The sequence below is a fragment of the Dipteris shenzhenensis genome, chromosome 18, assembly GCF_047967505.1.
Source record: "Dipteris shenzhenensis isolate YYH24624 ecotype China chromosome 18, Dip_SZ_1.0, whole genome shotgun sequence".
NCBI classification, from domain to species: domain Eukaryota; kingdom Viridiplantae; phylum Streptophyta; class Polypodiopsida; order Gleicheniales; family Dipteridaceae; genus Dipteris; species Dipteris shenzhenensis.
In genome coordinates, this window is record NC_141613.1 from 52,424,336 (window position 1) to 52,449,722 (window position 25,387).

At 44.1% G+C, this 25,387-nt stretch overlaps 1 protein-coding gene across 4 annotated transcripts in view; it reads right to left on the reverse strand.

Annotated features, from left to right (window-relative positions):
- Positions 1–25,387, reverse strand: part of LOC147891402 (uncharacterized) — a 264,973-nt gene that overhangs the window by 229,737 nt on the left and 9,849 nt on the right. For 3 of the 4 annotated variants that reach the window (XR_015542618.1, XM_087389724.1, XM_087389723.1), the window contains exons 2-3: positions 9,513–9,631; positions 8,996–9,160 (exon numbers count right to left, since the gene is read on the reverse strand). Coding sequence is in view for 3 of the 4 variants with exons in the window: in XM_087389724.1 (XP_087245850.1) it covers positions 8,996–9,160; positions 9,513–9,631 (284 nt within the window). In the remaining variant the exon portion in view is untranslated. Of the gene's footprint in view, positions 1–8,995; positions 9,169–9,512; positions 9,632–25,387 lie in introns of those variants that run through there. The other variant, XM_087389725.1, reaches the window with a different exon arrangement.

A 25,387-nucleotide genomic window follows, 5' to 3' on the forward strand; every position in this document is an offset into this window, starting at 1 on the left:
AAACAAATCTCTCCTGAGTAGGATCCCTCCTACCAAGGGGAGGAAAATCCACTAGAGAAAGAACCCCTACACCTACGGAGGGGGATGCTCTGTCAATAGGGATTCCCAGAACAGCATTCCAAAGGGTGGAGGAACAAACTCCTCACTCCTTGATGTCCGCCAAATCTTCCAGTACAAAGAATGAGTTCATGTGAATCAAGCTTGACTGAGGAGTACAAAGAATGCCTACACTCAAAGATGGTGAGGGTGACAAAGGAGCAACCCCCTTGCCGATGGAGGTAGAGCGAGGAGCAAAAGAGATAGGGACCTGCACCAGAGAGGGGCTAAGATTTTGAGAGTCAGGATGAGCATCAATACTGGTCCTGTCCATGGAGGATTGAAGGAAAAGGATGTGCAAGATGAACCCTAACTACGCACCGAATACACGAGAGACTACATCTTGCTCAATACTATTTTCCATTATCCAAATGAATACATAGAAAGACTTCTCAAATCTATGCTCGTCTCAACAAACCCCATGATTCTCTGCAAGAGTCACTCACCTCACAGCTTTACAGCTCATAGCTTGTGTCACCTAAGATTCCAATCCCAAAGACATGTACTCATTCCTCTCAAACCGAAGATAGGGATTTACATAAAATCGCAAACTGTCCAAATAGCTTTACCCTTGACAAAATAGTGAATGCTCAAAATCAAAAGAGCTTCACAAAACAGAGTCAGTGTAAAAGCCCAAAATGGGTGATCACTCAAGGAAACATCTCTCACAAAACAAAGTGGGGATTTTAAGAAAGAGTCTTCAATCCAAACTTGACAGTTTGTCAAATCTCAAAGCTGAAAGGCTAACCCTTGCTCACATGATTATTGCAATCATTTTGGGGAACGTCCCGGGCAAAGAACCATAGAAGATGCTGGAAACTTCCAATCAATCACAAGTAGATTTCATCTAAAGAAAAAATTTCAGCATGTTTCTAAGCTGGAAGAAGTAGGGATAGCCAAACATGAAGCATCACACTCAAAACTCCGTAGACACGGTTTGCATGTCAAAATTATTTCCTACCTTGTGCATATGCCCGACCAGAGAGGTATGTTGAAAGAGGACATCTCGACGTTTCACAAGCATAAGCCAAGCTGCAACCGTTGCAAAATTCTCCCCCTTGCTGAGAGCTCAATCATGCATCGATCCACTCCTTCTTGTCATCTCCAAAACATAAGTTGCCAACGTATAATAATCATGTCGATCACGATATCAATATCAAGGCAAGGCAATAGGACTTTAGAGCATCTCATAACCCGATTAACTCAGAAATGCTCAGTTTACAACCCAATGCCGTGTTGTGCTCGGTGAAAATGCTCGCTCTTGCATTCCTAAGGTGAATGTGCTCAGGTGCAGAATAGGTGCCAATGTACAAAACACTTGGCGGTCGGGAGGGGCTAGCGATTATAGGAGAACCGTGTAATGACAGGAGAATATCGAGTCATGAACACACATACTTAGACAATGGAGTATACACAACAAAATTAAATAGAATCAAGACTACCTTTCTGAATGGGGATCTCAAAGAGGAGGTCTATGTGCAGTAGCCCCAAGGTTTTGTGGTGAAGGGACATGAGCACAAGGTATGCAAGCTGAAAAAGGCATTATATGGGCTCAGGCAAGCACCTCGTGCATAGTATCACAAGTCCATCACTTTTTGCTGTCCCGGGGCTTTGTGGATACACATGTGTCCCGGGGCTTTGTGGATACACATACGAAGTCTAATCTCTATGTTCTGCAAGAAAACACAGATTTGGTCATTCTTGTGCTATATGTGGATGACATTATACTCACTGGCAGTAATTTGCAGAAAATTGCAGCAGTGAAGTCTGTCTTATGTCAGACATTTGATATGAAAGATCTGGGGTTACCTCGCTATTGTCTTGGAATTGAGTTTTGGCAGACCCAAGGGGGGATCAGCATGTCACAAACAAAGTATTCCAAGGGCCACTTGCAAAAATTTAACATGGAGAATTGTAAACCTGTGGCCACTCCATTGGAAAAGGGAATCAAGCTGAGTAAGCATGATGAGGCTGAAAAGTTTAATGGCACACTCTACAGGCAACTGGTGGGTAGTCTTATCCTTTGGCTATCACAAAAGATCAGAGATGCCTCACCATCCTCAGCATGATGCAAATCATGCAGTAGCTTCCTTAACCACATACATTCCATAGTGGCTGTTTTTGCCGCTTTATATTCAGCTTCACTGGAGGAGAAAGACGCGGCTTTGCTTCTTACTAAGCCATCATATGCACGCGGAGCCCAATGAGAAGCCATCAATGTCCCCTGACCAATCCGAGTCTAAAAAACCACTCAGCAATACGTCACCATCTAGAGTATATTGCAGCCCATAAGAGAGTGTACTATGTACATATTTGAGAACCCTTTTTGCTGCGTTCCAATGCATGACTGTGGGACAATGCATGAATTGACTGAGTAATCATGTGGCATAAGCAATGTCTGGTCTAGTGGAACATATGGGCAACAATTCTGTCTTTCATGCTCGCATGAAACACATTGAAAATCGATATCATTATGTGCGGGATTGTATTCAAGATGGCTTCATTGATCATACATATTGTTCCACTGAGGACAATGTGGCAAATATCTTCACAAAAAGCATGTCAGTGCCTCTTTTCACACGTCATTGACATGGCTTGGGGATCTGAGATATTCAAACATTGTCAAGGGGGGTTGTAAAATGACATTGTTTTTCTTTCTACTCCCGTAGGTTGCTATATCTATATGTGGATGAATTTGTTCAACCATGGTACTTTGGGTACTTCAGGTACTTCAGAGATCATTCCAGAGTACTTCAACCATATCATTGAGGGGGGATTTATAGAGATATACAATGATATGTGGCATAGGATAGACTAGGACTTGTCTATTTTGTGTGTTAATACTCGGACTATATATACCAAGTACTTGTACTTCATTTGGTTGAACATTTCACTTGAAGTTCACTTGTGTTCACTTCTTATCCTCTTGTGTTCACAATCCACATTCTTGTTCCTACATACCTTAGGTAGTGACCAAGAATCCTAAGAAGCACACTACAAAGCAATTGATCTTCTTTCTTGTCAGCACCTTTGCAAATAGTTGGCCTTGTATCGACTCTCAAACCATAACATAGAAAATTATTTTTTCGGGGTTGGGAGGGGAAACGAGAGTATCCCTAGGTGAAAGACCATAGGCTGTGTTCCACTACTGATATTGGAACGTTTGCCATTGTGATGGCAATTGCAATCTTGGAATTTATGGATAGTAAGTCATAAGGAGTTCCATGAGGAGTTCTTTTGTAAAATTTCGTACTAGATTACAGTGGTTCTAATGAAGATGAAGTAGCATATTGAAATTATCGCCATAATTCATGGCAGTGACCAATGTATGACCAATAAGTGGGTTAGGGGAACTTTTTCCTCATTAGAGGTTTTTCCTCTTAACTACAGTTAGGATACCTAATGGTTTCCCTCCCTAACCACAGTTAGGACACCAATGTATGACCAATAAGTGAGTTAGGGACACTTTTTCCTCATTAGAGGTTTGTTCCCCTAACCACAGTTAGGACACCTAACTACAGTTAGTGATTAGGATAAGGTTTTGTCACTAAGACAAAACCTTGGGCTTGTACTTTGTTCTTATCTCTTCTATTCAGACGTTTGGTTGCTCTCTTGCTCTCTTGTTTTCTCACATTTGGTATCAGAGCCTTGCTAAGCTCCTACATTGGTACATGTTGCTCAAGCTCCTGTTGCACGTCGAGCTGCTCAAGCTCTTGCTGTTGTTCCGTAGAAACGCTTGTCGGCCGTACTACTCCTGCCTACACGTGCGAAGTTCGTTGATGCTGCTATTCCGTACCGCTGCGTACAACTTCATCATACAATTGTATGTTATGTTGTCCGTGCAGCGTGCAGCCATGCCACGCCACTTGCACCAGATCCGTACAGTAAGCGTCCGTACACACAGCTAGAGATGTCAGTATAGGCGACGTACATCGTCCGTATGCGTTGCTGTACCTATAGCTGATCTCCCACACATTGTCCGTACGTGTCGCCGTGGTGTACAATAAATACGCCATACAGTCCGTGATTGTTTGTCCGTACAACCCGTTGTTGCACACCACCTGCTCCTTCAACTCCGTATAGCCGTACATTATACAGACTGTCTATCCGTACTTCCTGCTAGCTCACACGAGGGCCATCACCTGTATCTGCGTACTTGTCAAGAAGCCTATGCAGGATTGAAGGAGCACTTGAAATCAACTACCATTCTAGTAAGAAATTGCTACAAAATTTTGGGGCATTTTGTATTCGTGGGCAAATATTGCATTTAGTTTGCAAGTGTTGAGAAAATTTGGGGCTTTTGCAGGCAAAGTGCAATTTTGACAACATTTGGGGCCTTTAGTCAATTTGCCCTCTTCTGGTTGCAATTTCCCCCAAGAAATTGGGACTTTTGTGATTGGGCTGCAATTTCTCAATTTTTGAGATAATCGGATACTTTGCGGCAATTTTGGACTCAGTTTGAGTGGCATTGCCAACATTTGCAGTGTTATTTTGTAGTTTTTAGTCATTTGCATGACATTTTTGGTACATTTTGAGCCTTTGATTGGCTTTGACAGCAAGCTATCATTGTTAACAGATTTCTTGGCACTTTTGGGTTGTGCATTGAAGTCCCAGGAAGGGATATTCTTGTCACATTTGTTGCATTTTGTTTTCTTTGGCAGTTATGGGCCATCCAACTTATCCTCATGCATGTGATTGGGATTGTTTTGGGCCATAACTGCCAAAGAAAACAAAATCCAACTTATCCGATGACACTTCAAAAACATTCTATAGTTGATGCTTTGCCTCCTTTGGAGTCACCTCCTCCTCATGCCTGTGAAGGGTGCATACTTAAGAAGATGCACAGGTTTCCCTTCAAGAAGGATGGTGCAATAAGAGCTGTTTGGAAATGGTGATGTCTCTGGTCCCATGAGGACTCTTGAATTGGGTGGTTATCTCTATTATGTCACATTCATTGATGACTACTCAAACTACACTTGGGTCTATGGTTTAAATGAAAAATCAGATGTGTTTAAGAATTTTTGACACTTTGTAGCAAAGGTTGAGAATGAAACAGGCCTCACAGTTCAGATTCTACGTACAAATAGAGGAGGGGAGTATATGTCTCATAAATTTGAGGCTTATTTGAAACAGAAAGGCATCACACATCAGCCTACAGTGAGGCTTACCCCTCAGCAAAATAGCAAAGCTGAGCCAAAGAATAGAACTCTTATAGAGATGGATAGATGCATGCTCACAAGCAAAAAGTTGCCTCACAGGTTTTGGCTTGAGGGTCTCGTGTGCCAACTATGTTTTGAATCAGGCTCCCACTAAGGCTTTGAAAACAAAGACTCCTTATGAAGTTTGAGATGGAAGAAAGCCTTCAGTGGAACATTTTCGTGTCTTGGAATGTGTTGCATGCCCATGTGCCTGTTGAGTTTTAACATAAGCTGTCAAACAAGGCAATTAAATGCATATTTGTTGGGTATAGTGCAGAGAGCAAAGGTTACCGTCTCTACAATCTTGCTTCACGCAAGATTTTTGTCAGCAGAGCTGTAATCGTTTCAGAAAATTCAGCACATATACAAGCTGACTTTAATGTGCCAGCTTCTTCTACATCAAATAATGTATTTGAGGGGTTAATACCCATTGCTTTGGGTTCCGCATCTGACATCCTTGCTGAACATCAGAATTTGCAGCAAGCTCCTCATGTTCCACATGCCCCGATTCAGCCACCCGCTGATTTAGTTCCTCCACAGGCAGTGGAAGATGCTATCACTCAAGAGATTACAGAAATACATGCAGCCAAATCTGTTCCCAACTGGCTGCTCCAAACTCTCAAGGAGAGTAAACTTGATGCTCCTTTGCCTGGCAGAACTCGTAGTGCAGCAAGACATGAAGAGGGGGCTCTTTCTGTTGAATTAGCTTATGCAGGTACTCTTCTTGATGAGGAAGAGCTTGAAGAAGCTAAGGATAATGTGCATTGGATGAATGCCATGCAAGATGAGTTGCAGTCCATTGAGAAAAATCAGACCTGGAATCTTGTGGATTCACCACCAGGAAAGAATGCCATAGGTACCAAATGGGTTTTCAAAGTAAAAAGAAAGTCAGATGGGTCCATTAACAGGTACAAGGCTACAAAAGGCTATGCTCAGAAGAAAGGCATTGATTATAAGGAGACATTTGCTCCTACTTCCAAGATGACCACTATCAGCTCAGTTATTGCTATGGCTGCACATTTTGATTGAAACGTTCATCAATTGGATATAAAAACAAATTTTCTTAATGGAAACTTGTTGGAAGAGATTTATGTCAAACAACCTTCTGGCTTTGAAATTTCGGGTAATACACATAAAGTTTGCAAGCTGAATAAAGCTTTGTATGGGCTGAAACAAGCCCCACGTACATGATACTCCAAGATTGATGCCTTTTTAACCAGCAAGGGGCATCATAACAGTCCAGCTGAAAGTACTCTCTACATCAAGAAGGATGGGGAAGATATTTTGGTCATCATTCTTTATGCACAACCCAAAGACAGCACATTGGCAAGCTGTAAAACGCATCTTCCATTACTTGCAAGGTACAAAGTCTTATGGCTTGATGTTCCCCAGGGAGGGTGAATTGCAAATGCATGCTTACAGTGACTCAGATTGGGCTGAAGGTAATGACACTAGGCAGTCCACAAGTGGTAATTGTTTCTTTTTTGGACATGCTTGCATTTCTTGGCTCAGTAAGAAACAATCTACTGTGGCTACTCCTCATGTAAAGCTGAGTACAGGGCAGCTTTCACAGCAACAGTTGAGTGTGTGTGGCTGCACTGCTTATTTGCTGATCTTCATCTATCATTGGAGGGTCCTTCTCCAATTCTCACTAATAGTCATCACTAATAGTCAGAGTGCTATAGCAGTTGCAAAGAATCCTGTGTTTCATGCTCACACAAAGCACATTGAGGTTCATTATCATTATGTCAGAGAGAAGTTACATGCAAGGGAGATCAGTATGATCTATGTCTCCCCACATGACAATGTTGCAGACATCTTCACCAAAGCACTTCCACATGAGAAGTTTAAGGCTTTTCACAATGCCCTAAACTTTTGGTGATTGATTCTTACCTTGTACATCATCACATTGGCACTGCAAGGGGATGTTGGAATTATCGCCATAATTCATGGCAGTGACCAATGTATGACCAATAAGTGGGTTAGGGGCACTTATCCCTCATTAGAGGTTTTCCCCCTAACCACAGTTAGGACACCTAACTACAATTAGTAGTTAGGATAAGGTTTTGTCACCAAGACAAAACCTTAGGCTTGTACTTTGTTCTTATCTCTTCTATTCACACATTTGGTTGCTCTCTTACTCTCTCTTGTTTTCTCACATAGCATACTTGATTACAATGGTTCTAACTAATGAAGATAAAGTAGCATACTTGATTACAGTGGTTCTGACGAAGATAAAGTAGCATCTTGTGCTTGTGCCATGAATGTGGTAACACTCCTTAACAATTTCAAAATAGTCTCTTGTACAAGTAGGCTCAAGGTCTTTCAATACTTTATAAGCTTGATAGAAGCTCTTAGGACCTCTTTAGCATATTCCCATCTCTTTTGGAAAACTGACTTTTCTTAATCACAGAATCGTGGTAACCATTTATTGAATCTATTAGCTATTCCCTACATTAGACTCTAGTTTTTTTTCGAAAAAACAGTGCTAATTATATTACTTCGAGAACAAGATACAAAAGGTCAGCTTGTAGCTGACGGGCTGCGTTCACAAATCGGACACAGCCCTAAAAGGTAACACAATAAATCACTCTCTCACGTCGGGAACATTAGACTCTAGTTTGTCCTCAAGCGGGTAAGATAGCACCTAGCATATATAAATTATGAAGCTTTCAGAGTGATGGGTTTAAGTTTACTAAACAATGATCTGAGCATAAAGTAGGACAAGCAGAGATTTTGAACATAAAGAAGGAGAAGCAGATTTTATTTTTTTTGGCAAAAAAAAGTTTGTAATATATTATATCCACAAAGATATGATCAATACATAGACTTTAGAGTAGGAAAGCCAGCCCCCATGGGGAGAAGTTGCATCAGCAAAATAATTCTAACAGAAACTCAAGAACTTGGAAACTTCTAAGTTTGTCACAACGTCAAATTTAAAAGAGGGGTTCCTCTGTATCATCTGTCCAGCCCCCACGGGGAGAAGTTGCATCAGCAAAATAATTCTAACAGAAACTCAAGAACTTGGAAACTTCTAAGTTTGTCACAGCGTCAAATTTAAAAGAGGGGTTCCTCTGTATCATCTGTACCATCTGTACCATCATCAGTAAAGTAGTCAAAGTAACCGAAATCTGTATCAGATGAGTCACCATTATTAGAGTCATCAGAGACATCAGCATGAGCTTCATTGGATGAAACTGATTCCGTTAGGGGACTCTTCAAAGACAAAGCACAAGATATGGGCACCCATCAGAGCACATGCATTGTGGTTTATTTGGATAGCCAGAAACAATTTTCAATTTAACCAACTTGATGTGCATGCTTATATACTTTTTCTCAATTGGATGGACAGGACCAAAGGAAAATTGCAGAGCTGATAACTCAATTCAGATCTGATGCTGCCCTGTTTAGTGCTGATCTCCAAGACCATGTACAAAGATGCTTTGGGATGGACAACACTACCCCCTTTAAAATCCCTGCTGAATTTACTTGTTTGCTTAAGCAGATCCAACCTCCAACTGTGAAGAAGCAGATATTTCGACCCTCTGTTCCAATGTTCAATTTAGTGATTGGTAGAATCTACTTGTGGCCACTATGAGAAATGGAGAAAAAAAATATTCAAGTTTCATTGCTTCAATCTTTTCATTACACAGTGCATGAATCTATGGAGCTATCAACACACCAAGGTTCAAATTGTTAACCTTTTTTGTCCGTTTCAGATCCCGATGACTTTGCCATAACGCTTCATGCTGCCAAATGCATCTGAGCCGAAATTTCTCTGATCGCTTGTAAAGGTTTGATCCTGCTTCCAGCAAGCGTGATTTGTGTGAGACAAGTAGCTCTTGCATGTGAATCAAGTATTCTACCTGTCATACTCTCAAACCCAATGACACAAGCCGACTTTAGCAAAATCTCGAAATATGAGCAACTTGTGTGACATTAACTATGCTAAATTAAGGTGCCTTCCATGTATTGGATGAACCGGAAATGCTGGCCAATGTAGAGCAGTCCAGACAAACATATTAATTGAACAGACATGAATATTGATTAGGATTTGGAAGTAGGACCACAGTTCTCCAAGGTGTTATCACATATCAATTTTGAGAATCTACTAGTAGTACAGAAAGGGCATCTGATAGAAATAGGCTTTTCTGTTATCTCCAGTGGAAAGAAAGTTTCTGTAGCGTACTTAGTAGGTACATTGTGTAAGAGCCTCACCATCAACTGAGAGAGACGGAATAGCTTTATGAAGTTGGCCTCTGTAAAATTGCGTGTATCTTCTCCTTGAATATCTCCAAAGGCAATTGTCTCAAGAACACCTTCCAACTTATTGATATCTGTATCTCGTTTGGACAGCACAATAACTACACGTTTGTCATTCCAGAACTTGGCTTATCTCTCTCCACAAACCATTAGCAATAAAATTGCCCACACACTTTGAAAAAAAAGAGATATTTCATTCAGAAAAATGTACATTCCTATGGCGGCCCAGTTAGAAGTCTTTTAAAATTGTCTACACACAGACACTTTTTTTGTGTGGAAAGAACCATTCATTAAGAAGAATGTACAAAGTGAGACAGCTACTACACACACACTTTTTTCCTTTTGTTTGTGAAAGAATCTTTCATTAAGAAGAATGTACACTCATAGCTGTCCCAAAGTGAGACAGCTACTACTCATAAACCAGAAGAAGATGAAAAAAGACAAAGGAAAATACACATTCAAAGCTGCGCCATAGAGGAGCAACTACACATACACTTTTTTTTTCCCCGAAATCCATTTATCATTAATATACAAAAACAGTCCCTAAAGAAAGGGACAACTAGTTACAAGCATCAGAAAATCTCATTATATAACAGGATGGAAGGATAATCCAAATCCCGCACATGTAGACAATCAAAAAATGATTTCCATTAAGATGCCTAGATAGAATTGATATTGCAAGAAATTGCCTTCTTTCCTCAGCATTTTCTGGCAACTACACACACGCACATGACTCTAGAATCCAACTAAAACATAAGCCTTAATTTTTTTTAAAGTGCATCGATAAGACAAAATGAGTTTAGTTGAACATTAAAATTCAAAACACAAAAGATCATAAGATCATTCAGTACACAGAGCTCAAAACAGCTGGCTGTCAAAAAAACCAGCCTGGACTGCTGCTGCTCCCCGCTCCTCCTGCTGCCCTCCCCTCGACTCCCCCTGCCTCCCTCCTTGACTCCCTTCCTTGCTGCTGCCCCCTCCCTTCCCCTCTCTGAACCCTCTCCTTGCCCCCCGCACTGCTGCTGCGCTCCCCCCCCTTCGCGCTGCTGCTGCGCTATCCCCCCCCGCGCTACCCCCCGCTGCTGCTGCACTACCCCCGCGCGCAGCTGCTGCTCCACTGCCCCCCACCCACTGCTGCTTGCGCTGCACCCCCCCTCCCGGCGCTGCTGCCTGCGCTGCCCCCCCCGCTGCTGCTCCCGCGCCCCCCTCTGCGCTGCCGCTCGCACCTCCCCCCCCCCCCCCTTTCCCTCTCCTCCTCTCCCCCCCTCCTTCTCTCCTCCCCTCCCTCTCCTTGTCTCCTCCCCTCCCTCTCTCCTCTTCACTTCTCCCCCTTTCCTGCTGTCCCCTCCCTTGCTGCCCTCCCTCTTCCCCTTCCAGCTCCCCCTCCTTCAACCTAGACTTGCTCTCTCTCTTATCTCCCTCCTTCCCTCACCCTCTCCCTTCAAGTGCACCCCCGTTTTTTGGGGGTCTCCTGGGCATCAGGAAAGCGGACTGAGTTTCTTTATTGTGTTTGAGTCAGCCTTACCCACCTCGATTGACGAATGGGCACCAATTCAGTCAATCCGTTACCGCACACACCGGCCGCGAGAACCGTCACATTTTCAAAAGACGAGCTGCAATAGTTGCAAAAGGACTTCGAGCATGAGTGTTCCACGACTCTCTTCACACATATCTTTGGTTCACACCCCTCCAAATCACAGGCTAGAGATTGGATGCTTGCGGCGCTTCCCCACGAACTCGCCCCCCACCTTAAGGATGTTCGTTTGTTGGAACGAGGTTTCTTTCAGGTGTGCCTAGATTCCCCAGACATCACGAGAGACTTGCTACAGGCTAGGTTTCTACATCTAAGCTATAGGAGGATTTTTTTGTTTCCCTTTCAACTGGGCTTTGACCCAGTTGAAGAGGACAAACAGGGAGCTTCTGTTTTCATCAGGTTCCCTGGTCTCCCCTCAGTTTATCACCGGCTTCTTTCAATTATTGGCGAGGTTTGGTGTGGTAGCAGAGATCCCCCCTCTTCCTGGCAAGCCTTCTTCGGCTGCTGAGGCGGTCAGGATGGATGGGGTACCCAGAGTTAGGGTCCTTGTCCAGGACCCTAATATTTCACGACCAGTGCAGGATTTGCAGGTCCTCGGGGCACTTCGCCAGAGATTGCCCAAAGAAGAAAAAGAGGCCCAGAAAGCAACCAGCTCGTACTAGCTTACGACAAAGAGCAGGAGCAGGACCCTCCGCTCCACAGACACCGCCTCAGACATGAGCTCCCCCTCCTCCTAGGGCTGCTCGAGTCCCTCCTGCACCCCGCACCACCTCTGGCCCACGGTGGGTCAGGCCCTCTGCTTCAGAGGCATCCCCCTTGGAGCCTCGGGAGGCTATCGCCTTGGAGCCTAGTGTCCAAAAGCCTTCTTCTACTCCACCCCAGGATCAGACTATACCTCCCTCAGCAGCCCAAGTTGTTGGCACTTCGCCCACACCACTTCTTGATCGGGACCCAGTATAGGTGTCTCCTTCTGTGGATAGAGGGAAGAGGGTCTTACATTCTCTCCCTACTTCGGTAGGAATCCTTCGGACCCCCTCCCCAAGACTGGGCTCAGCGGAACTCCTTTTCCGCTCTTGAGGACCTCTCTAACCTCCCACATGATGATTTTGTACCTTCCACTTTCGGAGAGCCAGTTATCAGCATCCCTTTCGAGAGATCTTTCTCTCTCTCACCTGTGGACTTTCCTCCCCTTGGACCTCGTGTGTATGGCAGGGGATTAGCTCCGGTGGAGGGTTCTTTTTCCGCCACCAGGTCTAGTAAGGTATTCCAACCCGCTTCCTCCCGCCGATGAGGATAGCCAGTTGGAATATACAAGGATTGGGCGGCATCCCCCATCGTCGTCGCAGACAGCTGATGAGGAATCAGCTCCATCCAAGTGTGTCAGGTGGTTCCTTAGACATTCTTTTTCTTCAGGAACACAAACTGGATACCAGAGATTGCTCCAAGTCAGGAAAGCTGCTTTCAGGCCGGACTTTTTGGCTTCCTGCCTTGGGAACCAGAGGAGATAAATGCATATCAGTTTCAAATTCTATTCTCCCTCTGATCATTGGACACAGTACCATCACCCCCTCCAGGGCCCAGTGGATTTTACTTTTGATTGGCGGACATCATAAGGTTAGTTTCCTCAACCTCTACACTCCAAACAACAGAGGGGACCGTGTTCTTTTTTGGAAAGAGTTGCTCTCTTGGGCTGACATTGCTGATTCGTGGATTATTGGAGGTGACTTCAACATGGTTGAGGCACCATCCAATAAGCAAGGGGGCAAAGAAGGTGGTATTCATTCCCTCGAGAGAGCAGCTTGGGATGCCTTCTTGTTCAGATTCAGTGGTAGAGATGTTTGGTCAGATGATGCATTTCATATTCAATCTCAGTCACTTTTGTTTTCGTGGTCGAACCGTAGGATGCAGATGCCTATCCATGCTCGGATTGACAGATTCTATGTGGATGACTGGGCTCTTGATAGAGGGGGGATAGTTTGCATTGCACCTGGTGTCTCCACCTCCGACCATTTTCCGATAGTTTTATCTATCTCAGAGCCCCATCTGAGAGGACAGTCTCACAGCATCAGGATCCCCGATGCCTTATACACAGATGAGACTCTCACAGAGGCAGTCTTGGAGATTTGGGTTTCTCACTTGCAAGGGGGGGTGGCCAGTCCCTCACATGTGGCCACAGCACTTGCCAGTATCAGCGACTTTTATCACTTTGTCGCTAGTGCTCGGCGAGGTGAGATACTCAGGCGGGAGATTGGTATCCGCCAGCAGTTGGCAGCCTTGCGGAGGGAGGAGCAGAGACTACCTTCAAATGCTTGGATACAGAAGCGCCTTGCTACAACAACGGCTCACTTGCAAACATTGCTTGATCAGAGAGCAGAGTATGCCTTTCATGCATGGGAGTCCTTTTGGATACAGATGGGAGGGAGAGTCAATAAACAGTTTTTCTTTGCACTTGGACCCGAACATAGTAGAGAGAGTGTCAGGCAGCTTGTTGACTCTGACGGCGTTTTGCAATACTGTCATGCACTTAGCGACATACTTTTATGCATCCCTTCTTTCTGCAGATCCTGACACACAGGCCAGAGATGAGGCTAGAGATGTAGTTTGGCAGAGTTTACCTGTGTTGGTCACACCAGAGATGATATGCTCACTTGATGCACGCTTCAACAACACAGAGTTCAGGAATGCTCTCTCCGTCCTTCAAAAGGGCAAGAGCCCTAGTTCTTGATGGTCTTACTCCATCTTTTTTTACAGCCTTTTGGGATATGATAGGTGATCATATTACTTAAGCCCTGCAGGGCATTTGGGACTCGGGTGAGATGCCTGACTCACTGACCGAGGGACTCATACACCTTATCCCGAAAGGTGGCAACAGGAATTTTGTATCCCATTGGAGACCCATCAGCATCCGATTGCAGTCCCTTCTTCCAGACCTCATCCATGATACTCAGACAGGCTTTGTGCATGGCAGGAGCTTTTTTTATAATATCTTTTCTTTTTGGGAAGCCACAGAGTGGGCTATGCAGAGTAGGCAGAGGCTAGCAGTTCTACTCTTGGACTTTGAAAAAGCCTATGACAAAGTAGATTGGGGTTATCTTGAGGGCACTCTCCTTCGATTTGGTTTTTCAGATGCATGGATTAGAGGGGTGGCCTCTCTTTACAGATCAGCCCACAGCCAGGTTTTGATCAGAGGAGTAAGGGGTGACAGATTTCAGATTTCGAGGTCAGTTCGTCAAGGGTGCCCTTTAGCCCCCTTCCTCTTTCTATTTGTGGCAGAAGCTATGAGTATCTTCCTTAGATCTCAGGCTGATCTTTATGGGCTGAGATTGCTGCTGAGACAGGAGCAGGAGCTTCTTGACTATGAGTTGGCTGATGACACTGCTATTTTTATTGAGACCTCTTTGCAATCACTTGATTCTTTCCGGACAGCCTTGGATATCTTTTGCTCAGCTGCAGGGGCACACATTAACTGGCATAAATCCTTTGGCTTTTGGATCAGCGATGAGGACACTCCAGGCTGGGGAGTTGACATTGGCTTTTCTTGGATTCAGAGGGGTGTTCCTATCAAGTATTTGGGACGCCAGGTAGGATTGGGCATCTCTCCAACACAGCAGTTTGCCCGAGTACTAGAGAGTATAAGGAAAAAGCTCATTTTTTGGAGCTCAGCCAAATTCGACCTTCCATCTAGAGTTGTGGTAGTGAACCAGGTTCTTTTGGCCACCACATGGTTTATGTGTTCTTGTTGGTGCCGGTCTAGGGATTGCATCACTCAGCTCGTTAGACCAGTCAGGAATTTTGTATGGAGTGGACTTGATGGCACGGCAGATGTTGCAGCGTGGGTGACCTGGGAGACCATTATTCTCCCTAAATGTGAAGGGGGCCTTAATATCATTGACCCGGACTTGCAGTGCAGGGCCTTGCTTTGTAAGGTGGTGGTGAGGGGACTCATGCCTGGGCAGGAACCTTGGAAGGATTTCTTTTTTGGACGCATTCATGTTTGCACACCTACCTTGGGAGATGATTGGGTGGACAGCCCTTGCTGGATTTTTACTTCAGCCCCTCTCAGATCTCCTGCCTCTCCTCTCATGAATGCCATCCTGAAAGCTTGGGGGAGCTTCGAGAACACTCTTCGAAGGGTGCCGCCCTCTACCCTCGAAGAGATTGATAGGCAGCCAATCATTTGGAACGATAGTATACTTGATGAGCATGGCAGACCACTGGGCACCTCCCATTACATGCAGTGGTCTAGATGGGAGAGAGGCCCCGCCTACACAATAGGCACTTAGAAGGCTTTTATCAGGCTACCTGAGGATCAGAGACTACAGTCAGTGAGTCACCTCAGAGGAGTAGCACGCAGGATTCAACAGATAGGTGCAATCATCCCGGTGGAATGGACAGTTGAGATGCCTATTACTTCCACCACTTGGATGGGAGCTTTTTCGAGGACAGCAGTTTCTTTATAGGTGATCGCTCTTCGAGGTCTCGAGGAAGATGCGCTGGTCTTTGATGTTGGGGATGGAGGTATACTCTCTAGATCCACGGATGATATCCTTCTAAAGGCTGCCTTTCAGCCTCTCAAGATTGCTGGTTTTATGGACCATGGAGCGGGCTCGCAGTGGTACTTAGACCCTGACCCTCTGTTCTTGGCCCTGGGATCCTAAAGGTTGTGGTTATATGGAGGTGCACCTATCAGGTCCTTGTAGTGGGACCCAGGAGAGTGGGAGTGGATAGACCATGGGCACCGAGAGAGGCAGATTCCCTTCTTTCATTTCACAATTGGTAATGCCATGAGATTGCAGCTGAGCATTAGGGGTTGGATTCCCTCCAGAGCCCCCCACTGGGATAGCTTCTTCATCACCGCAGATTTGCGTAGGAATTTCTAGAGGAGGCTCTGGAAATCCCTTGGAAATAGAAAGATCACTCTTTTCATTTGGCTTTCTATTCATGGAGGTGCTTGTAGTGGGACCCAGGAGAGTGGGAGTGGATAGACCATGGGCACCGAGAGAGGCAGATTCCCTTCTTTCATTTCACAATTGGTAATGCCATGAGATTGCAGCTGAGCATTAGGGGTTGGATTCCCTCCAGAGCCCCCCACTGGGATAGCTTCTTCATCACCGCAGATTTGCGTAGGAATTTCTAGAGGAGGCTCTGGAAATCCCTCGAAAATAGAAAGATCACTCTTTTCATTTGGCTTTCTATTCATGGAGGGATTGCAGTGAACCAGTGGAGATCACGATTTGGGGCTGATCCCACTTGCCCTCGCTGTCATTCTGCAGAGGCGTGAGTGCGACATTGCCTTTGGGACTGCAGTCAGGCGAGGACTGTTTGGAAAGGGATTGCTCATATACTCAGCATTTTTCATACTTCCCCTTTCTTCATGACTTGGGGCTCCGTCGCATGGTTATCCCTTACTGGGCCCCAGGTGTTTTATGAGAGTGAGTCTTCTTCTTGGGCACTCTCGGTCCGCCAGCAGGTGATAGAGCCCTACTCTCTTTAGGATGTATCACTTACTCCCTTCAGAGCTTCCCATGCTTCAGTGGACACCTCTTGGGAGATTTTGGCTAGCATTTCCCCTTGGCACATTTGGAGAGCCAGATGTACAGAGGCATTGGATGGCACGCAGATGCACCCATCACAGGTGTTCACGGGTATCTGGACTGACACGGTTTACACGTTGATAGCCACTTGGGCTAGCATGCAGGGCCCTTCACGGGCAGCCTCTTCTAGGACTGTTTTCTCCCTTTTTCTTAGAGGGTTCTACTGGATTGAGATGGCATTATCAGCCACAATCCTTTCTTTTTGGCTCTTGAGCTTTTCATGCATTGCATGGTGTATCCCATATGGAGCTTGCTCTAACGGTTTTCTTTAATACTTAATAGAAGTCTCGTTTTGCCAAAAAAAAAATACACAGAGCTCATTTTCAGGTTTGGAAAATTCTAGCCCAACTAGTATTCTAATGCAAACAACACTATTTTTAAAATTTTGGATACATTAGAATTCTAATACCATTTTTATGTGCTTGCTACATTGCATATTGTTAAATACATTCACGACAACATTTCCAACATTTTCTTCTATCCAGTTGTGAGAATGCGAATGCTGCCATGCATGATGTATTTCCACTTTGAGCTCTCTTGCGGCTTTTTTTCATGCTTAATAGTCTTTTACATGGGCAAAAAAAATTTGCAAATGCTATCGAGGGAACATCCCACAATAACAGATAGCATTGTAAAGAGCAGACATGACAAAAGATTCAAACTATGAATCCTCTTCCAAGGCTGATGTATTACCACTGATTCAAGTCACATCTCAGAATGAGGAGTGTAATCCCCCTGGTGGCAATTGCCTTCTTTTAGGCACCCTCTCATTTCTGCAAAACCGCAACCCCCTGCCTTTTTGTGTCTCCTCTCTCATCACAAAGCCCCACCCTAGTAGGTCCCACTCTTTGATCCCCTAACACAGACTGATCAGATATCCACACAGCTTATTTCTATCTACTCCTTCCTTGTCAAGCCAAGCTGAGCCCAACGAGAGATGAGGAGACAACAAATGAGATTCAGAGATGCTAGGAGCACTGAAAGTCCATGCACACACATATTTGCTCTACTAACACACATTTGCTCCTTAAGATCATCTCCACCAAAATGAAACAGGATAAATTTATTTATTTATTTATTTATTTATTTCAAAGAAGGGAACCTTCTATTAATGCTTGAAATATTTTCATACAAGACAGCAGCCCCGAAGGTGCTGAGTATGGAAAAAACCAGAAAAGGCTGAAAGAAAAACCGGCCTGTTCTAGAGAAACCCAGCTCACTACCTAGGGGATCTCTGGAACTAGGGCTAGCAGCCAAGTGGGGGGGATAAATTTATTAATGGTGTTGTGTTACAGTTCGTGCATTTTGGAACATGAAGATCAAGAAAAGGCAAGAATCAACTAAAAGCACACTCTAATTTGGAAGTGTGTTTGTAGCCTTTGAGATCAATCCAAGATCAAAGGCCTACAATCAAACACATGGCTCAAGGAGAGCTCAAGAAACCCAAACTTCCCCTAGGCTGCCTGCCGTTTAAAAATAATAATTATGGACGTCTAATGATGGCTTAGTGGGATGGCAGTAAGGGTGAAGCAGGCTGTCTTTTTTATTGCAAGCTTCTCCAACCCATTGTACATTGTGTATCGTCTCCTTCCCAGAATTCCCACCAATCTCTGATTCTCCTGGATCCTTCCCCTGTTTCCATTACCCCACACCTTATTCTTCTAAAAGCCCCATGACTCCTCACCTCGCTCTAGACTCCATAGCAGAGGTGGGTTTTAAAAAACCCTGGTACAAACCTCCCACACCAATGTCACTAAAACCGGCAAACCACCTCAAAAAGCCATGAAATAAAATTTTCCATAACAGTAGTGACCAGGGTGTGCAATGATGTGTAGTGTCCATCTTGCTGTGGTGAGCTGGTTTCATTTGTATAGAATCTCAGCGATGAAGGCAACCAATGCATGCTGTGGAGGAGAGTTGCAATCACAGACCAGTCAAAAAAGAGCTATGGAGAAAGAAAGAAAGAATGTTTACTAATATCGTTGAAAGAAGTAAGGGTCTATGAGACTGAAAGAAACCATATACAATGAACTAAATGGGTGGAGCCACTAAGCGGGCATCTGCACCCAAGGCAAATGCTAAATATTTGACCCATACGGAGAAGGGAAAATCTAGAGTGTGGTATCACTGTGATGGTCCTTTGTATGCTACCTGAAGAACCAAGTCCACCAGACGGCTGAGAGAGAGAGGCTCCAGCAGAAATCGGAGCTGCAGTGGCATGAAACCCATGATATATGGTTGATTTGGTGCACCCACCTTATGGTAAGGTGCTATTTGAAGCGTTGGAAATATTCTGGAGCACTTTGATTGGTTAGGTGATCCCCCTATTGTTATTAAGAAAAAAATTGACCCTTACCATGCGGCATCACGCCGTGCTTGGCATTCATTTATTCCGCCGCACCTGGCATTCATTATTCTGCTGCCCGTGCAACTACTCTTGGAGTTTTGTTGTTGCTTAGCTGCTGTTGGAGCCTCTTTGCTTCTTTCTCATCCCATTCCATCTCTCAAGACTCAGCCCTACCCCTTTCTCAGCTTTCTGCTCACTGTTCTATGCAGTAGCCTGCAGCCTGGCCTCTCTCAGCCCAGACACTCAGCCCACACACTGAGCCCCCTCTCTCACCCTGCTGCCCTCTGGGCCTTCTCTACACACACACTCCCTCAGCCCTTCAACCCTCCCTCAGTTCAGCCATCTCTTAGGACTCAGCTTACAAACGATTATATCATTACCGACCATGAAGAGGATCTTGTAGACCCAAAGGCACAAATAGAGACCCCGGAGGAGGAGGAGAGGTGGGGTCAGGGTTAGATCCAAATCCAAAGCAGACTAGGGACTTTGAGTGTTGGGGGTGGTGGCCTTCACCCCTCATTATGCGTGGGTATGATCTTAGACCTTAATTGGAGCAGGGGCGCATGCTATTTGACAAGTGTCATAGACTTTTTGGGGGCTCTGGAGGCTCCATCCGCCGAGCTATGGGGCAAGATTCTGACCGCGCACCCGAGGCTAATAACGGCTCCATTATAGGATTCGAGATGGTATCAGAGCAAGACAACTATGCATTGCATCCACCGCACGTGCGACACGTGGTAGCGGTAGACTTTGGTTGCAAAGATGCTACGATCCGTGTGGTGGCTTGAAGTGCAACTTGGATCGTGTGTGCTTGGCGGCGGCGGCTGCTGTTACTGATTGTTTGACATGTGTAACTCCATAGGTTTTGGCGGTGGCTACACGTGGGCAGGCTCTCTTTGCTTTGGTCAACGTGGACTTTGGGGCAATTGTGCCCCTTTTTGTTTGTCTCACGTGGCCTTGATTACGTTGGCCCAGCCTTGATTTGGTTGTGGGCTGCCTTTGTTTGATCAACTGTACTTCAGGTTTGTCCACAGGAGGGTGTTGGAGGTGGTGGCCTTCAACACTCTTAGATCTTAGTTGGAGCAAGAGGTTTGCGATGTCCAATACGTGTCATTTGAAGGGAATAATTGCATATGTGATTGTGTGTGTATGGACACATTGGCTATATTGAGCTCTAAAGATCCTCCAAAGTTAATCCTCCTAGGACTTTTGGGGGGGCTCTGTCAGGCTCCAGCCCTGGCTATGGGATAGGGTCATAGGTGGCTCCCTTCTAGGAGTCAAGACTGAGTTTGATTGCGAAGGGAATCTTGAGGATCGTGGAGACTTGAGGTCCTCATCAGAGAAATGGTGATAGTGATGATGCTAATAGTGAGTCTTAGGATTAGTTTTATGTGTGTTTTAGTCTTGTGTGTCCTATGGATGCCATGTGTCGTATTGGGAGATATCCCATATACGCTTTGGTACTTTATGTCAAATGTCTAGATTATATAAGGTTGTACCTGTGATTGTGTGTCACATCATTGGAGTCAACATCAATCTTTCATAATGAGTCTTTCATTGGTTTAGCACTTTCATTTCTCTTTCAGTTCTTTACATTTCCATAGTTGCAATCTTTGCTTTCCTCTTCCTACCCTGCAAGCTCTCCCTACTCCTCTTTGCTCCAACAACAAATTCTTACATAAAGGCTTCTTGGGAACCAAGCGCAGCAAGCCTTTCTTCCAAGAAGAGGGCAAAGAACCAGAGAGCCAAAGCATCATTGATCATGTACAAAAGAATAGGGCTTAGTTGCCTTTCAATTCTTTATCTATGAATGGCAACTCCAATGAATCCACTCCTCATAAGAGAGAATTGGATGGACATGACAAAGAAAACCATCTCTAACAATAAGCTCAATAGATGAAGAGGGAGAAGGGGCAACAAACAAATCTGCAAAACAATGCTGGACCACGTCATCAAGCTGTTGATTATTCATTGTCCAGGAGCTGTCTGGGTGCAATACACGATGCAGAGAATGCATCTTGCGAGAGGTGTCCACGCTTTTGGAAAAATCCTTAGAAGGCTAAATGGCGAGAGCGAAGCTGCCATTTCCTTAATTTCCTTTGATCATTTTGTGCCAAACAGGTAAGGGCAGCGTGAAAATCAGCTTGCTCATTGAAAATCAATCGATCTTGCTGCACAACAACAGAAAAATGCTGAACATGAACCTTTGCATCAGGCACATTCCAGCGTAAATCATCCAGATAGCATTTGCCATATTCTTTAATCAAAATCTGCATCCCTGAAGAAAAACAGTTCCATGCCCAATCCACATTTAGCAAAGAATGCAAGATGATCCTACTAATGAGACCCTTAACCATGACCAAAAAGGGGTAGTGCTAGCAGCAAATAGGAATTATTCACCACAGTAAGAACCTTTCTAAGGGCAATCGCACATCATTCACTGGCAAACCAAAGCACAAGGTCATAAAGAACGGAAAGTGATCAAATAAACACAGCGTGTAATCCAAACTCATGTCGCAAGAAAATCATCAAATTGCCTTGCACAAAGTATATACCACCGATCCAAGCGAGCCCAATACTAGATGAATGCATTATGATGAAATGTATACCCATCAATATCAGGCATAAGATGTCGCCATAAGTCACAAGCATGCAAAGAATCGTCCACACACTTTTTTTGGGAGGGGGTGAAAGAATCGGCCACACACACACACACACACACACACACACTTGTGGTTTTTTTTGTGAAATTTTTTATGCTTTATATTACACAATAGCTTCCACTGAATGGGGGGATCAAGAGTACATCAACATAAGATCTCCAATCATCCAATGATTCACATATTTGCTTCTTCAAAAGAAGCTTGACAAGCCCTTTCTTCCATGAATCCAGCATTTGTTGATTTTGCCGAGCCCAATTGATTGCATGCAGTAAAGTAGACTTCAGGATATCCCAATATGCAAGAAAAATTTCAACAGTGAGATCATCCCATCCTAGAGACTTCCATGTACCACCACAGATTTTTATTGCATCAAATAATTCCATTTCAGTAAAGGGTTCCTCAAGCTCCAAATCCTGTATAGGAGAAACAATGGGAAAGACATGCTGCACTTCCTACAAAGGGAGATCTGCATGCCCAAATTGTTCAGCAAAAAGAGTGACACAAGCTGTAGCAAGTTATGATCAAGAGGAAGTCAAACAACCACCAGGCATACGGACTCGGCAAATACTTGCAGACTGCCTCTTGTAATGTGGGCTTCTAAAAAACTCTTTTGACGAACAACCTTTATCCAAAAAAGCCCTCTGTCTTGCTCATATCTCCCATTTAGTAAATTTCCTTTGATCATTGCATTGCAGAGAGTGTTTAGCTTGGCATAAAGACATGTTTTCTTCCAAAGACAAAGGCAAAAAATGACTAATCTCAGTCAATGTGTGGCAAGTTTTTTTTGCCTGAGCAACAGTATTGCTCAAGCTCTTCATGTAGTTTTTGCCATAATCACAAATGACTGCTTGCATTCTAGCAACAAAGGCATCCCATGCATAATCAATATCATATGGCTCTAATGTGAAAGAGGCTTAATGGCATCACCAACCATTGGCTTGTATGATTCATGCGCAAGTAACTATTCTTAACAATGAGAAGCCTTCTTTGTGACAACTTGTCAACTGGCATTTTATGAATAGATACCCTCAACCATAAAGGGGCATGATCCAAATGCGTAAAGGCATAGTCAACTCACATTCTAGAAGTAATATTATCATCATGTGTTGGATCAACCCTATACCAATGATCCAAGCAAGCCTAATAAGAGGCTTGTGCATTATCTAGAAAGTATAGCTTGGCAACATGGGCTGTGATTTTTTCCAAAGATCAACAAGGCTGAGCTGAAGCAATAATTGAGACCAATGGTGTCTCTCAAAGGCCAACATATGAGTATTACCAGAAGTATTATCTCCACGCTATGGGGCATTATTAAAATCTCCACAAATAACAGCATGATGTCTCCAAGAATACTGTTGCATAGCGTCCCAGATCAAACCTCTACTGCGAGAGGATTAAGGTGCACAGACTGAGGCAAACTCAAATATCTCTCCCTGGATAAGACACTGCATAATAATCCATCTCCCACATAAAAGTTATCATACCCAGCAAAATGACCTTGGTGTCCCGCATACATACGTTGGTTATGTTCTTGTAAAGCCACTATATCTAGATGCTGCAATTTATTGAGATACACCCATATGAGTTTCCATTTCCTTGCATCACATAAACCTTGTACATTAAGTGCCAAGCATTTGATTTGTGACATCATATTTATAGTTTATGTACAGCTGAGAGCAAGCTAAATCAAGTCTGTATATCCACCTCAGGATTTGGGCCTCTACCCTGAGGTGACACATTAGCCTGTTGAGAAGACAGCAAACCAGCAATTTCTTCTTCAGCAAAAAGAGCACAGCTTGCTGTCACAGCAGCCCATGTGATAGCTCTTGAAGTTTCTTCAGGATATGGAAGATGTACCATTCCACGTGCGAGGAGGTAGAGGTCTCCTAGCTGATACAATTTTCCTTGGAGTCTACCAAGCTTCATTTGAATTTTTTTCCTGACTTTGGACTGAGAAGTGGAGGGCATCGAGGTAGAAGCATTCCCATTTGAGACAATCTATGCTTGCCCTTTATCTTGGGGTGCAGTCACTGGTTTATTACCTTTATTTTCTTGTCATAAAAGACCCATTGGCATCCTTGTTTTACATCAGAGTAGGCATAGCATCCACAGGCATTTTATGTAGAACCAAGGGGGGCATTTACACACACACCTTTTTTTTTGTGTGAAATTTTTGATGCCTTATATTAGACAATAGCTTTGCATGCATGGAGAGTTGAAAAGTACATCAGCAAAAGATGTCACTATATGACAAGTATACATTGTAATATATGTAACGAGTCTGCAGACAATCAAAGAAGGATTGCTGCAAAGAGCGTCAGAAGAAAGGGAAAGGTGAAAAAGTTGGATCACCAAAGACTCTATGATTTCTATGCTTCCATAGAGTCCAAAGTGCCCAGGAACGAACCCAAATGAAAAACAACTCAAAACCCTGTCTACGTGGGTGAATCCCAAAAAGCCAGAGATGCTCCCTAAAAGCAACAGTAGGAAATCTGGCTCTTGAGCACTGCCGAAGAAGACCCATGAAGTCATGAGTGTATGGACAATGCCAAAGGAGATGAAGTGCAAATTCCTGTCGAGCCAAACATCTATGACAAACAGCCGGAGCAATATGTCTATGTGCCAAAAGCTGCCCATACGGAAAAACTCCCAGCATCACCCGCCACAACAAAACCTGTTGGCGAAGAGGAACTTTGAAGTTCCAAAGCTGCCTCAATCTCTTCTTCCATCACCTTGCCGGGCAATTCATATGCCAGAGGCGATCTGTCTTATCAGAAACCCAAGGTAAGGGCAGCAAAATTTTATACAAGAAAGGTACCATAATGTGACATAGCCTCAAAGGACGAGCTGATGAATCTGAAGGATGAAGAGTCCAATCTTCAAGACTATCACGAAGCTCAAGGAGACAGCAACAAAAAAGGATGAATCATGTGAGCAATGGTTTGCACAAAGAAGAATAATGCATCCCTAAACCATATTGTCTGGTGGCCACAAGGACAGACATCATGGTACCATCATCATGAATTACATCATCCACCAAGAAGATCCCTTTGAAACTAATAAAGTAGGAACGTCTGGGTTCCTGTAAAGCTAAAGGAGGATGAAAGACTTTTGACCAATGCAAAATTTAAGCTCTCAAAGAATTGCCCTGCATAGAGTCGCAGCCATGCCATTCCAAGTGGGAAAGGATATGCTTCCAATCAGATAACATCCTAGAGGCCAAAGGACAGCCTTTGATTTTGCCATCAATACATCCAAGTAGAAATCCCATTGTTGGTGATTCGCGAGAGCAAAGAGCGGATTATGGCAGCCCAAGGTTGATCTGCTTGCATAAATTACAGCATCATTTTGCCCTTATGAGCAAGGATGTGCACATGAATGTTAAGAATATTCAAGCCCCCATGCATCTTTGGTGAATAGAGATGTTGCATTGAAAGCAATCTCAAACTTTTCCGACCATGTTTGGAACGCCAAAAATTTTCCATAATAGCTAACATAAAGTATGTAAGATCTCCCTTACCAAACATCCTCAAAAGCAAATAAAATTCAATGTATGCTTTTCTTTAATCTTGTAAGTACCCAGTTAGTTTGTTGACGACGAGTAACCTTCCAACCCAACAAACTAACTGAGTAGGCGGACCACTTTCCCTCGGCCATAAAAGACTATGCCAGTCTTTATGCAAAGGTAACAG